Source organism: Mercenaria mercenaria, chromosome 13, assembly GCF_021730395.1.
Source record: "Mercenaria mercenaria strain notata chromosome 13, MADL_Memer_1, whole genome shotgun sequence".
NCBI classification, from domain to species: domain Eukaryota; kingdom Metazoa; phylum Mollusca; class Bivalvia; order Venerida; family Veneridae; genus Mercenaria; species Mercenaria mercenaria.
The window spans coordinates 80651194-80667252 of NC_069373.1; the positions used below are offsets into that span (position 1 = coordinate 80651194).

General features: G+C 39.6%; 1 protein-coding gene across 1 annotated transcript; it reads left to right on the forward strand.

Annotated features, from left to right (window-relative positions):
- The first annotated feature begins 10458 nt into the window (after positions 1-10458).
- On the forward strand, positions 10459-11502 carry LOC123536692 (putative deoxyribonuclease TATDN2). Its single transcript, XM_053521007.1, has 2 exons — positions 10459-10554; positions 10717-11502. Exons 1-2 carry the CDS (start codon positions 10459-10461, stop codon positions 11500-11502), a joined length of 882 nt encoding a protein of 293 aa, XP_053376982.1.
- The last annotated feature ends 4557 nt before the right edge of the window (positions 11503-16059 follow it).

The window sequence follows — 16059 nt, forward strand, 5'->3', positions numbered from 1 at the left end:
AAATATTCAACAATCAAAATAGGGCTCATTTCCTTGATAGAAACTAGCAGTCTTGTTTGAAAATGGTAATTTTGGAAATATATTTTAAGATTTAGGTCAGTATTTAGGAGAAAAAAGTTCAAACATCATCCAGTCTGAGAAAAAAGGATTGTTTTACATGAAAATTAAACAGAATATAAACATGTATATTATTCTACAAAACCATTGTCATTTTACTTATATATGTATTGAATTCCGGAAAGGGACTGCATGAAAGTGCCACACTTCTGGACAGTTCAGCACCTTTAAAAACTCACCATTTTTGAAAAGCTGATACCTTTCTTCGTTTTTATGCATTTCTAACAATGTACCAGTGTTTAAACTTAAATAACTATGTAAAACATCGGTTTTGACAATTGTTTACATTTATTTCTTTACAAATGACATTTTTTCTTAAAGGGCGGGGGTGGGGGAGCAACCTTTGTTTGTTCGTTTACTGAAAATTTCTGTTTTGCGATTTACTTCTAAACCATAAAACGTTCTGTACTATTCAAGCATAAAACCCAAGCCTATATGGTTAGCCATTATCACCAAAATAATCACTTACAGGTACACCGTAAAATCAGTTATGAAACACGTAGGCCTATATTTGTTTTCACTGGTTACCCTTACAAAGATCTTTAAAATAGAACAGATCTGAAAATTTTCATTTAAAAGAAGGCTCAAATCTCATGACAACAAAATGAAAAACTCCCTGGTCGACGAATATGCGATGCAATTTACTTCATCACAGGTGTGCAGGACTAGGTGATTATAGTGTAACAAATCATCCAGCAGCATATCAACGAAAGCAAACAACATTCATTTAAAAAGAGGTTCTGTAGACTAATTTTGACAGATTATAAGATTCTTTCACCGGTTGTAGATGCAGATGAGAATTTCCGGCCTCGAGGGTAATTGTTTAGGCGGTAACGAGGTTCCTACCGAGTTACCGCCTAAACAGTTACCCGAGAGCCGGATATTCCAGTGAAAGAATCTTTTACTTGCATACCGATATCAAGAAATAATATTAAACAAAATCAATCGAATGGCTTTCTTTTTAGAACAATTTCTTATAGAGGCGTATTTAAACAAAGCGCGGGAAACCAACGTACGTAATACGTCATTTAAAGCATGAGAGTCATCTTACACCCCGGGTGTAAGATGGATTTTTTCAGCACCGTTAAAAATATCGGAAATCCCCGTCTGGTATGCAAGAATAGCTGCAGATTAGCTGCAGAAACATCAAGTTGCTCGAAGCCCCGGTCTGTTTCGTTGTTTTAAAACAAAAATCCTAACCTTATACCAACCTGTCAATACGGGCAAGAAAAAGACAACAAACGTTAACGCAATCTAATTTCACGATCCTTCGAAAGATTAAATACAGATGCATATATAAGAGTTGTCTGGACCGTATGTTGCTATAAGATTAATATCCCTTCACTAACCAGGCAGTGGCCTTATCATTATTAGATTAGTTTATTAATTTACTTTGGATACATGTAGTCTTCTTATTTAAAGTTTTTAAATTGAACATGGCTGTTTTCAGAAAACGACTTTATAACCCAAATCGGAAAGGATATTTCAGTTTAGCTCATACTCAATACCTTTAATAGATGGGCCTCATGTGTTAATAGCGTTTCAAGTTGTATATAACTTGTTAAGATGAATGTTCATTTAATCCATTCTTACAGTTATCTGCATCGTTGTTATTTACATGAGCATATCGTGACTTGAAGGAAATCTTTCATCTTTATTCATTGCATACCACAAAGGTGACTCAGTAGTAGAGCGTCCACCTTGCATGCAGGAGGTTTGAGGATGGTCGGATCATACCTAAAACTGTAGCGTTCTCATTTGTCGCTCAGCATAGTGAGGAAAGTCCAAACATTTTGTTCTAATTTATGGAGAGGGAAGCTTTCTCGCTTGACGCACAACATCGCGAAGGTAGCCTCTTGATTTTGGGCTCCACACAGAGGATAGCATCCTTGCATTGCGCTCAACAAAGTGTATATGGCTTCCTACCTTGGCACTCCGTATAGAGGATATATTCCCCGCTTGGTGCTATGCACAGAAGATAGCTTCCTCGCTTGATGCTCCGCAGAGAGAATAGCTTCCCCGCTAGGTGCTCCGCATAGAGGATAGCTTCCTCGCTTGATGCTTCGCAGAGAGGATAGTTTTCTCGCTTGTTGCTCAGCATAGAAGTTAACTTCCTCTCTTGATGCTCCGCAGAGAAAATAGCTTTCTCGCTTGGTGCTCCGCATAGAGGATAGCGTCATCGCTTGATGTTCCACATAGAGGATAGCTACCTCGCTTGATGCTCCACAGAGAGGATAGCTTTCTCGCTTGGTGATCCGCATAGAGGTTAGCTTCCTCTCTTGATGCTCCGCAGAGACAATAGCTTTCTCGCTTGGTGCTCCGCATAGAGGATAGCGTCATCGTTTGATGCTCCACAGAGAGGATAGCTTCCCCGCTTGATGCTCAGCATAGAGGATAGTTTCCTCGCTTGGTGCTAGGCATAGTGAGGATAAATTCATCGCTTATGGTTAACATGGTAAGGGTAGTTTCCTCGCTTTAACATTAACATGGTAAGGGTAGCTTCCTTACTTGGCGCTGTACATGGTTAGGGTAGTTTCCTCGCTTTGCCATTAACATGGTAAGGGTAGCTTCCTTACTTGGCGCTCAGCATTGGGAGGATAGTTTCCTTACTTGGCACTCAACATGGTTAGGGTAACGTCCTTATCTGGCGGTCAACACGGTTAGAGAAGCTTCCTTTCTTGGCGCTCAACATGGTTAGGGTAACTTCCTTACCTGGCGCTCAACACGGTTAGAGAAGCTTCCTTTCTTGGCGCTCAGCATGGTTAGGGTAGCTTCTTACTTGGCGCTCAGCATTGGGATGATAGTTTCCTTACTTGGCTTGGCGCTCAACACGGTTAGGGTAACTTGTTTACTTAGCGCTCAACATGTTTAGGGTATCTTCCTTACTTGGTGCTCAAAATGGTTAGAGAAGCTTCCTTTCTTGGCGCTCAACATGGTAAGGGTAGCTTCCTTACTTGGCGCTCAGCATTGGGAGGATAGTTTCCTTACTTGGCACTCAACATGGTTAGGGTAACTTCCTTACCTGGCGCTCAACACGGTTAGAGAAGCTTTCTTTCTTGGCGCTCAACATGGTTAGGGTAACTTCTTTACCTGGCGCTCAACACGGTTAGAGAAGCTTCCTTTCTTGGCGCTCAACATGGTTAGGGTAGCTTCTTACTTGGCGCTTAGCATTGGGATGATAGTTTCCTTACTTGGCGCTCAACACGGTTAGGGTAACTTGTTTACTTAGCGCTCAACATGTTTAGGGTATCTTCCTTACTTGGTGCTCAAAATGGTTAGAGAAGCCTCCTTTCTTGGCGCTCAACATGGTTAGGGTAACTTGTTTACTTAGCGCTCAACACGGTTAGGGTAACTTTTTTACTTAGCGCTCAACACGGTTAGAGAAGCTTCCTTTCTTGGCGCTCAACACGGTTAGAGTAACTTGTTTACTTAGCGCTCAACACGGTTAGAGAAGCTTCCTTTCTTTGCGCTCAACATGGTTAGGGTAGCTTCTTACTTGGCGCTCAGCACTGGGATGAAAGTTTCCTTACTTGGCGCTCAACACGGTTAGGGTAACTTGTTTACTTAGCGCTCAACATGTTTAGGGTATGTTCCTTACTTGGTGCTCAAAATGGTTAGGGTAACTTTATTACTTAGCCTTCAACATGGTCAGGGAAGCTTTCTTACTTGGCGCTAAACATGGTTAGGGTAGCTTCCTTCCATGACGCCGAACATGGTAATGGAAGCTTGCGTATTTGGTTTTAAGCATTTGGAGGATAGTTTTTTCGCTTTTCTCTCAACATGGTTAGGGAAGCTTCCTTTCTTGGCGCTCAACAATATTAGGGCAGATTCCTCGCTTGGCGTTCAACATTGGGAGGATAGCTTCCTTGCTTGGTGATCATCATGGTAAGGGTAGCTTCCTTAGCTGGTGCTCAGTATTGTAAGCATAGTTCCCTCACTTGGCAGTCAAAATGGTAAGGGTATCTTCCTTGTACTTGGCGTTCAACATGGTTAGGGTCAATATGAAAAGGACATAGCGTCCTTGTTTGGCGCTCAGAATAGAAAGGGTAACGCCTTCGTTTGACAATCAACGTAGAGAGCATAGCGTGATCACTTGCTCAATATAAAGACGATTGTTTTAGGACTACCAAGTCCGATTCATTATAACATGACAAGTCGAGCTTTAAAGTGTTGTGTCAAAGTTGTGATATTCTAGTGAAACAATATCATCTATTAATCCTGGTTTTCCTGATTTTGTTTTGTAATCTGTAATTCAAACAACGGGTTAATTATAAATTTTGTTGATCTACAGCAAAGCAAGATTGAAGCGAACAATCAGACGAACAAACCAAAAGTTCAGTGGCGATGTCAACGTATAACGATCGACCAAATTACTTCGTGGCCTTACAAATCACGGACAGGAACAGAATTGAAAATCTCAAAGAGGCCCAGAGGCAAATCATGTTAAGGTTTCCAAGATACACATAACATAGAATCCCAGCAAACGGTTTCCATTTAACGCTAGCTGTTCTAAAACTGGACTCTGTGTCCGACAATCAAGCTTGTGTTGAAATAATGAATCAAGTGAAGTCTGAGCTAGAACGCTTGGCACGGAGGATCAAACCTCTAACTTTTGAAGGATTTGGATTTTTCGGCGCGAGAGATATTTATGCGGAAATGAAATATTCACAAGTCTCTGCAATTGGTCGAGAAGGTCAGGGATACCCTCGGAAGTGCAGGCTATTTTATGAAAACTTCCCTTTTTCTACCTCACTTTACATTGTTCAAGGTCAGCAAATCTTTCTCTTGGGATGACAGAGTTTTCAGCTCAGTACTGATGATTGTTTGAATCAACATTTCGGTTCACAAGCTATCGATAATATTCAAGTATTCCAAATAGGTACGTTACCGACAGCCGACCGAACATCTGGATTCTACCGAAGTATTTTCAGCATGATTATTGACTGAACCAAATCATAAAGCGTGTAACTATATTGTGACGAATGAAGTGTTATATTATAACATTGTTCCTGCACTTTAGCTGTTCCGTTTTTGTACCGGTTTAGTACGGAATTTTCACTTTAAATTTGTAAGAGTTGTGTCCCTTGGTATAAGTACGCCATTTGTATAGGAAATGTCGCGTCATGCGAAAGGCAATTTTGCTTCGGCAAATTTGTAAATTTATAGGCCTCCCTATGTTCCCCACAGTGTAAGTAATGATAATGCAAGTGTATTAGTAAATGGATGAACTGTTTACTTTGTCAGAAAAACCGTCTTCTTTCGATCTTCCTCCCTAACTCGAACTTGCCAATATGCTGAATTAGCATCTAGTTTGGAAAACCAGACACTTCCAGAAAGCGTATCTAGGCAATCTTCAACCAATGGTAACGGAAATGTATCTTTACCCGTGACGTCATTCAAGGCCCTGTAATCGACACACCATCTGACTGTATTGTCACGTTTTCTTATCAGAACAGAGATGCCCACTCTGATGTAGACTCCTGAATGACACCGGCATCTAACATCTTCTTCAGATGTTCCTCTTCTTCCCCAACAAAGCAAGCTGGAGTACGCCGCATACGTTGCTTTATTGGTTTGGCATCTCCAGTATCAATTTCATGCTCAATCGCCGTAAAGTTTTCCAAGTCAAAATCTTCTTTGGCGAACACATCTGAAAACTCAGAAAGAAGTTCTGCTAACCTCTCACTTTGCTCCCTGTCTAAATGCGTTGTAGAAGCTTTATACAACTCTTTAAGATGATCTGGTATATTTGGTTCATTTGGTGCTTTTGGTGTAGCCTTCTGGCTAGAAGAGCTGAAAGCATCTTTTGCAGAAGACTGTTCACTTTGTTTTACAGCATGACAGGTAAATACATCAGTTTCCTTCTGTATACTCTTCTCTTTCAAGATGGATTGCACTTCGTATGCTGTAGCAATAACCTTCCCCTTCTTGAACGTCCTGTAGAACTTTGTAGGGTTGACTAAACACACCACGGGCTGTGTATTCGAAGATCGGACTGTTATTGGAATAAGAACACCAGAATTTGTTACGGTGTCATCTGGCTCAATGAAGTAGTCTTCAAGTTGATTGTCGATCTTACATGTCATGCGAACAACTGAATTTGGTGGTACTACAGTACGTTTAGTCACTGTGATTCTTGCTACAACTGGATTGCCTTCTTTGAACCTGGTATTCATGGGTATTCGCTCCCCGTTCAAAATAAGTGTGTCAGAATGCATGTCTAACAATACTACTAAATGATGGAGGAAATCGTGTCCCAACAGCATTTCATCACTTATGGGTGCTACATAAACTCTTTCCTTGAATACTTGGGAACCCGACTGTAGACGTAAAGGTGTTGTACTGAAACCCTTCAAAACAGCCTCTTTATCTGCCATCTGCATAACAACCTCTTTAACTTTAGCAGGCTTGGTCTTCAAATTGTTATAGACTTTTGTAGACAAGATGGTAATTTCTGCACCAGAGTCTATACGAGCCTTGACCTCTTGATCAGCTACCTTCAGGTATACATACGATGAACCTGCTTGAAATTGATGTACACTGATCGTTTCTTCTTCTTGAACCTCTTTAACTGTCGATTCTGGACTGGGAGTTGTATTGTCTGTAACTTCCTGTGAACTGAAAGCATCACAGTTAGTTTGTTTATTGCCTTCGCTAGACTGGTTAGTTAGTGCAGTTTCTGGTTTAGCCGCAGTCTTAATTGCATGTTCAGAGCTGGAAGTTCTTGTTAACTCAGATGGAGGATTGTTGTTCACTTCAACATCTTTTGTGTAATGGCCACCTACTTCTTTTCCTTTGGGCTGTAATGTTTGGCCTTGGCATTCAGCCCTTCATTGTTTAAATCCGATTCTGCTCTTCTATTTTTCGATTGCAGCCACTCTTTGTACTTTCGACATCTTCTTCTTAGATGCCCTTTAGCTTTACAAAAGTAGCATTCTATCTCGGATAGACCTGAAGTTGGTGGTTTGTCTTGAACTTCCGGTTTCTTTAACTGCTCTGCTAACTTTCTAATTGCTTTGGCAATCATGTCTTCTACCCTTGTTTCTGACAATGAACCGACAGCACTGACTGAAACATTATCTTTTGCTTTTCGGCTTGGTCGTCTGCTATCTACAGCTTGCGAAATATACTGGTGATGTTTAACGGCATTCAGTGCTGCTGACATACTCTTCGGCCGTTCAAAACAGGCGTGTTTTGCAGCTTCTCTATGAGTACACCCTTGGCAGAACTTCGAAATAGCTTCCTGCATACTATGGTATTCTGGTAAATCTCGAAAAGCAGTTGTGGCGAGGGTAAGACATCTATCTGCCCAGTCTTCAAGAGATTCTTTTGTTTTTTGTGAAGCCTGCTAAAATTTAGCTCTAGCTGTTTCCGTTAATTCTTTTGAACCAAATCTAGTTTCTAGCTTCTTCATAATCTGACTGAAGGAGTACAGTTCTCCCATTCTGGTTGTGATTGTGAAAAAGTCTAGCGCTTTGCCCTCTAAGCTCCAATTCAAATAATCTCGGCATTCTTCTTCAGACCAATTTAGAACAACCATATAACTTTCAAACTTCTGTTTAAATGACTGCCAACTGGAAGTCCCATCATACTTCAAATTTTTGGGAAGCCTTTTTGGATCGCCCCTTCTTTCTATAGAATAGCGTCTGTAAGATCTGCTATGTCTATAGTCATCTTCGTCGTCGCTGTCGAAGAAGTATCTCTGGTGACGGTATGCTTCATAATAACTGTCAAGTCTGTATGGCGACCTTGACCTTGAACGTCGACTGTGTCTATCTCTAGAAGTTGAAACATCTCTATAATATCTAGACCCTTGTGATCTTGAATCGTCTCTTGCCTGAAAGGCTGTAGACGAATAGTGACGTTGCCTTGAACTTGACCTGGACCTGGATCTATCTCTATAAGCTCTTGGGTCTATTCTAATATGGCGTTCAGTGGAGCGGTATCTGTTTCTATCACCCGATCTGCTTCTACTTCTTGAATATCTCGAATGTCTTGACCTTTCAGATGACCTTTGTGTATATCATGACCTCTGGTTATCATCATATGACCTTGACCGATGATGCGGCGAATGTCTTGACCTTTGACTATGTCTTGTATCCGAAACCGGTGAAACTGGTTCTGGAACATGTTCTGGAGATGTAGTTGTGTCATGTTCTTTCGGTTTTGTAGCATCGTCTTGCCTTTCATCGTATCTGTAATGTTGATGATTTCCAGTTGTCCCCGTATCATACAACCGAGAAGTTGATTTAGTGTCATCTGACCTATATTGATATCGGCTCATGTGTGTTGACCTATTTCTGGACGTTGATCTTGATGTTGACCTTCTATGGTGATGTCCATTTTTCAGTATACTAGAACGTTCACGTGACCTGGACCGTCTATCTCTTGACCTTTCGTATGGAGACAAAGACCCTCTTCTGTAAGTATCACGTGATTTTGGGCTGTAATGTTGATACGTAGACCTTCGTTCACGCCTTGGTGATCTGGAAGTCATGCGTCTTGGCGGAGATCTGAAAGACCTATGCCTTGACGGAGACCTATGTCTGTAATGTCTATCATCTGGGTAATAGTCGGACCTATCAACATCATAGTACCTGTCGTAAGATGAATCACGTGACCTTGTATGATGTGATTTGCCATTTCATGGTAAACTGCTTCTAGTATCTTCCGTATGGTTATGACCTGTGGTGCTACTCCCCTTTAAGTTGCCTGTTTCTTTCTGCTGAGATAATCTATTTCTGAAAGAACTAGATTGATCTCCCCTGTTGCTAACAGTATCTTGTTTAACCCCTGAAGGCTGTAGTTTAACAGAACTCTTTGGTCTTGCACCTGTATCTGTTGATGTATTTACAGCAGCTGTTTCAATTGTCGATAACGAGGCAATTAAATTTTCTATATCTTTATTACCTATACCTTGACTATAGCGTAATAGATAATCAAGTGCACCTGTTAGGTCATGAACATTACTGTTTGAAGGTAATTGTACACCTTGGGCACTGCCTTGTGTTGACACCCTTGGCTTGGTATTAACAATGGTATTGACTGTTGTTGTTGTTGTTGAGGGGGCTTTATTTACTGTTGTTGTCATAACTACAGATGTAGTTTGGGTGTTATTTCCTAATTTTGTTATGGGTGTGGAAAATAAAGGAGCTTTAATTGACCCAGTGGTACTGAAAGTAACCACAGGTGAAATTTCTTGTGCACCTCTCCCCCTTCCCCTTCTTGAAAGTTCTTCAGGTGACATGAAATTAATAGAATCTAAGACATCTTTTGGTACTTCTCCTGGGAATGCCAAACAGAAGATGTCCTTTGTTATACACCCATATGTGTGTCTATAATTTAACAAATTGGCAGCTCTTCTAGGCCCAATGCATGGTATTGACCTCAGTTCTTCTTCTGAAGCTCGATTTATGAAAATCATGGTCATGGTCAATGTCTATGTCAATCAATGTCGGTCAAAAATAATTAATTTTGTGTATGAAATACTCAAAATTATCTCAATTTATTTGAACCGAAATATTATGTATGCGGTCAAGCCCAACCCAAATATTTTTCAGACAAACTGCATTTGGTTCGAATGTAGCAGATACACTACTAATTCAAATATTTAGACCGGCCACCCAGACACTTCAATAAATATTTGATTTCTCAAGGTAGTGTATAGGTTACACTGGTTCGAATGCGGCACTGGCCCTTTGAGAATCCAGTGTTCAAAAATAAAAAGCACTAACCTGCAGTGTCTTTCAATATGTATAGGTGGGTCCTGTAGACGTCCACTCTATCTTGTTATACCTGTAAAGGGCTTTAGTGAGTGTGGGAGACTTTCACAGAGACAGAGATTTCCTTACCCAGAAAGTAATAAATTACTTGTCAGAAACCTACAGCTAGATATATCTTAGCTTGGTAGAACCAATGATAGAACCCCTTGTTGATGTACAGAGAGTACTTTAGACTGGAAGTCGTGAAAGCCTCTTTCTGTTCAATATCAACTTTATTTCAGGCAGAGCTGGTTTAGTGTTTAGAAAACACTCTAATATTAATGTAGTAAGGCTGTTCTTGAATTTTTCCCCAAGTAGAAAAGTCCACGCGAGTAGAAAATTCCACGCGAAAAATCCTAAGGTGAATTTAGCAGCCTTCTACCAAATAAAATTCTGAAGGTCGAAAGACAAGGGAAAGAAGGAAGTTCGAGTGTTGGATTCCGGGTTGTTCTGAACCATCAACATACCCGAAAGTTCATGCATTCGAACATCATATTCCAGAGGTCTTTGACGAAAGACTCAAACCTGACGATGAAAGAGTCCTTCGAGGGAGACGAAACGCCTTGAATCAAGCGGCTAGATGGCTTCTGGGCAGACCAGCAACACTGGACGAACTAGTCTCCTTCGTGGTTATCCAGAAAGTTTGAGCGCCGCAGATAACACCCGCATCTCAGAAGTACAGAAGGAAGCCATGAAGCATATGTGTACTTTTCTTCGGGTCCATGTTCCTGATCAATTTACACTGGAACCAGCAAATTCCCCCGCCGTTCTGATACATTGGAGAGCTGTTTTGTTAATAGGTGCCACTTAGCAAGAGGACGAAATACGCTGTTGGCAGGACAACTACCCAGCCCCGGAAGGCGTAGAAAAGGTACAACGGGTCGAGCCAGAAGTAAAAATACCAGAGGCCTTCGATAGCCATTTCCACTTGGATCGAACTCTGCGAAAGTTGCATCTGTCCGATGGTACTTTGGAGGATATTTTCAACAAAGTCTCAATGGACAATGACAAACGTGTCAAACTTGTTGGCACTGTAGCCGTCTACTGTGACCCAGCATCGTATCCTTCCGAGCAAACTTTATCTTCATTACCAGAGGATATGTCTGTGGCAATTGGATTTCATCCAAAACATGCCAGCAGTAGCCATCGCAGACTGAATGAGGACATTAAACACATGTTGAGACTCTTGCGTCATCCTAGGGTCTCGGCATTCGGAGAAATAGGCATAGACCACACTGAGCCTAGAAAAGATTGGTCCTACCAAGTGGATATACTGGAAAAGATCTTGCCAGAGCTCCAGGATCAGCATGTATTGATTGTACACTGCCGTGGAATGAGAGGCGACTGCGGAACAGAAGCTTTTCTACTTCTACTGCACTTTTTGAAGAAGTTAGTCCGCACCAATCATCCCATTCATCTCCGCTGCTTCGCAGGTAATCAGTATGTGTTGAAAAGATGGTTAGAGGTGTTTCCACGAACATACATTGGTTTCACCAACATGGTCCAGTCGTTTGATCCAGAGCAAGTTGCTGCTTTATGCGCCATTGAAGAAAACAGGTTGCTCCTGGAATCTGACGCTCCATACTTCAAGACGATGGGAACCAATGTATCGTCTCCAAGCTAGCTCTACACTGCTGCCATGAATGTGGCTCAACACCGAGAAACAACACCAGAACGAATCCTGGAGATCACAGTAGCAAACGCACGATATTTGTACCACGGCCAGTTCCAGTAAGACGCTTCAGTAGACGGAGACGTAGCTTTCAGCACGTCAAAGATACTGAATAATAAAGCCTAGAATTAAATAAGAAGTTTGACAGTAGTGCTTTTAGCCAGCTGTTCTAACTTGCCAAGGGTATTCATATTTCAAAGCATCCAACATCAGTACCAAGGGTTCCACAGAGCTTCCAGCCTGACTGGGAAACCACAACAATAGTGTGATGCAACAGTGACCACTACAGAGGACTTTCAGTCCACCTCTAATAGATCGAAGAGATCATGGGTACTTTCAGTCCCATTGACAGCATTTCTCCCATACTTGACTGAGCCATTCCTTATAAAGTTGGGGGAAGTGTTGTGACGGTACTCCATCTAGCGGACACCATCGGTATTTAGTGGTGTTATACCTCCGGAAGTTTAGCCGGCGTAGGGGTAACTTTTGGCGGTAATTGCGCACGGAACTTCAGTTGAACAGCTGATCGCCCAACAGAGCAGAAGTGCACAGTTAGAGGAGCCAACAACCAATTGCTAAGTATAACCCACTCTTATCCCGTTTTATTAGGCAGAGAAAACAAGGTTTACAATAATATGCAATAAATGTATATTTATGCATTGAAGTGCATTTAGAATTTCCTTTGTTTAAGGTCACGTGATAGATTTGATTTGAACATGGAGGTAATATAGAGATTTCACACCAGCTTCAAATCTGCGAAATTAATTAATCAAATAAATAAATAGATAGGTAGATAAATATACAAAGAAGGGGTTTGGTAACTGAATAACTACTTAAATAAATAAAATTTAATATAGTTATATGAATGACTTCTATAAACTTGTAATAAAGACTAATTACGTAAAATATGCAGTCTAAAAACATGGTCATTATTTAAAATGCTCACAATTGCTCACGTTTTTAATACCAAGTAAATGAAAATTTGATACATTGACTTCAGTTTAACATGTTTAAATTTTTTAGGAATTTTTAGGAAATTTAGAAGAATTTAGTTTAAAATGACTACATAGAAAACTGTAAGTACTTACTTTACTGAGTCACAGCTGTCTAAAGGGTTACAATATCATGAAAACGCATGCTTTAAGTAGTGGTACATTTATTCTACCGATGAATCCCCTGCAGTGCGCATTGTTTGTATTAATTAGTTTCAAACTATGACACGTGCGCATATGTCACCCACAACTTCCGTTTTGTTGAAATTTTGATGCATCTGCTGATTTATGATAAAACCGCGGTGCCGCACAGTGTGTTCAAAGAAAATGTGAATTACATGTGAAATAGTGATAATTAGGTGTCTGCGGTGATATCTCTCGTAGGATTCTGAAAGGAGCTCAGCAAGGAACTACATGTGGTATAATAAATAATTAGCACCAATTACCTCGCCCGCACTCCATCTCTATTTTACCTCCATGATTTGAAAATCTTCAGAATCGTTTGTAAATGTACTAGAATTGCAATTTGCATATATCTATTGTCCAGTTATTGTTTAAAAAAGTATAACATTGTATTGTTTAAGGTTGTGCTCCTTACTGAAAATTATTGTGTAATTTAACACAATATTTGGGACTAAATCAATTTAAAACAGGTCACGTCTTTTCAGATCCGGTATCCGATAGTCTAGTAAGGTAGTACCGGGCTGTCCGGGAACTTTATATGTCATATTATTCAGGCTTTACTTAGACGATATCGATATTTGTCTGATTTGTATATGGGATGAGACCACCAATTATTTTCCCATAGACTTACATTATAGCATTCTGATGTCTACCGACTTCCCAAAATCGAAACATGTATATGTAGTCACAATTTCTGAAAGAACTATCTTAGATCCACCAGAAAAAAGGCAAAAAAGAATATGAATAGTGATACTTTATTTGAGTAATTTTCGCGTGAACGGTATGACCCCCTGTTTACATCGGTTGCATGATGGGAGAAAAGCGTTATAAACAACTTTTTTTTTCAATACTCATTAAAGGTAGCAAATATTGTCAAAATCTGTAATTAAATACTGAAAGAACATTAGAAAATGTCGAATTTTTAAAAAATTTAAACCTTTTGTGTTTGTTTACATAACTGACCAATCAGGACGCAATAACCCTTACCTCATTCCCAAACATACGTTACCTTATTCCCAGTAAGTTCCCTGTACTTTTTTAAATTGGTGGTCTCTGACCTATAGAGAAACCAAATCTTAATTTTAGCTATATAGCCGTATACCAGAATGTGCTGAAGTCTTTTCCAAACAAAACAATGTTTTGCCTGTCACCTAGACAAATATTTGCCTTTACAGTGACCATTTTTCTAAACTGACACCCCTAATGATTACACCCGAGTTTTAGCTATGTGTAAAAACAAGAATGCGACAGAGCGTATTATCTACATATTGCTATTGTGGTCGTATACGTTCACCAATATCAATGAAGTTATACACAAATATGAAGGGATATGTCAGAGCAACAGCCATGCTAACAATTCTCGATTCCGTAATATTTTGAGGTGTGACACATGAAAAATTGTTACCACACCCACTTTAACTAACTGAAAATGAACTCTTTCTTATTAACGAACTATTATCTTTTGTTATTAAGACTTGGAAGTCTAAAAATAAGCTTGATAGACGCAGCAAATCGTTGAGAAACATTTTTAAATGTAGAGCTTCTAATATTTTACGTTTTGGCGCTAGATTTGACGTCGCTATTCTGAGGCGGGCTCGATTTAGAGCTTCCAAGAAGGGAATGGTCTTCCAGCCTACCATTCCGAACACTCGATTAATTCGGAAGGCCTACTCAGAAGGTCTACCGAGCATTCTGCTCGGAATTCGGAAGGCACAGAATGATGAAACGAATCAACATGGCGTCGGTATGAGTTTTGCGTTAAGATTTGTGAATGTTTTCTGTCTTAGAGGCAAAAACAATCAAAAAATGATATAGGAAAGTAATATGCTGTTATTGTAAAAATTATGTAATTCTCACTCGAGCCAAGTCGAGCCTTATTAATCATCTTTACTCAAAATGATTCAGAAATTAACCATATCAATCATGTTGATAAATCAATGATAATCTAATGCAGTACATTATTCGGAGAAAACAGTTTATCTGTGTGCTTTCTATCCAAATTTAATCCTTTCAAACATGAAATGATGGGGAATTAGCTGTGTTGGTTGATTCAATTGTAGACTCCTTCGACATGTATCTGTTTTTATTAGCTGGGGCTTCACATGATAAAAGATGTATACATTATTAAAGGATCTCCAGCTACCTGGAGATCTGACAAGTAGGTCACTGAAAATACGGATTGTAGAGGCTTATAGTTCTGGAAAAATAAGTATTAATGGGAATAGAACTAATGCCATACGCTTGCAGTAGGTGCCCTCCAGATAACTTATTAAGTTTGCAAAAATAATTCAAGTAGAGCTGGTTTCATGGTAAAAGTTGATGCAGTTGATGGCAGTCATCAGATCTTGAATGTAGAGGTTGATGAATCAACATTTGGGAAACTCCAGTCAGGTAGAGTTTAAATGACACTTCAGTTATGGTCATTGGAGCAGAGGCTGCAACTGCCGTCCTACAAATTATTGAAGTAACGATAAAAGTTGCTGATTTTAGACCTGTATTGGTGTCATTGTTTTAAACATGATTTGTCATATAGTGTTATGTATGTACTTTAAAAATATCATCATTTTGCACGGTCGGATTGTAACATACTAAAAAGCGATAGGATTTTTTCCAGCAATATTTTTTGTAGTTATATTTAACAGATGTGCCTCTATGAAGCTCTGAACTTAATATTCAAATTATTTGGTTGGTAATTTGGAATTACATCTTCTACATAACCAGACATCTTCTCACGATCCCCTCTGATCCAAAATAGTAAATAAAAAGACTTATTAATTAAAATTATCAAATATATATGGATATTTCTAGACTGACCAAAGAGCAGTGATTCCTCAAGTTGAAAGAGAACTGGGAGCATTGAGTTGTGCACAGGGCACTTTTCGCGTGTAGGATTTATATAATCAATTTTGTACTGTTAAAGAGTCCTTTAAAATTGACTTTTTTGTATAAATTAGTGATATAATCTCTTTCTACAGGCCTACATCTATGTATTCTTTTAAATGGCTTAAAAATGTTCCCAATATTTTGAAAGATTCTTTTTCTGTTGGTTTCTATTGTCTAAATCTGAATACTTTTGCACTGATACAAAAACACAATATATATAATTTGAATGTGAGAATAACAAAATAGCATGCAGGGTCTTACGCAGTTACGCACGCAGCAGTAAAATGGTATCAAGTCAACTCGTCCCTCAGTTAACTCGTCCCCGATATGGTCATTTTGTCCCCTAGAATTGGTTATTTCGCCCCCCTCATGATAAAATTTGGTCAACTCGTCCCCATTGCGGTCAACTCTTCCTCCTTTTGGGCAATTCGTCCCCTTTTTGGTAATTTTT

What these genes read in the sequence shown, in the direction of transcription:
- LOC123536692 (XM_053521007.1), top strand. Translation starts at nt 10,459, where the DNA reads ATGGCTTCTGGGCAGACCAGCAACACTGGACGAACTAGTCTCCTTCGT. An exon ending in ATAACACCCGCATCTCAGAA is followed by an intron (nt 10,555 to 10,716) that starts GTACAGAAGGAA and finishes CGCTGTTGGCAG; the next exon opens with GACAACTACCCAGCCCCGGA.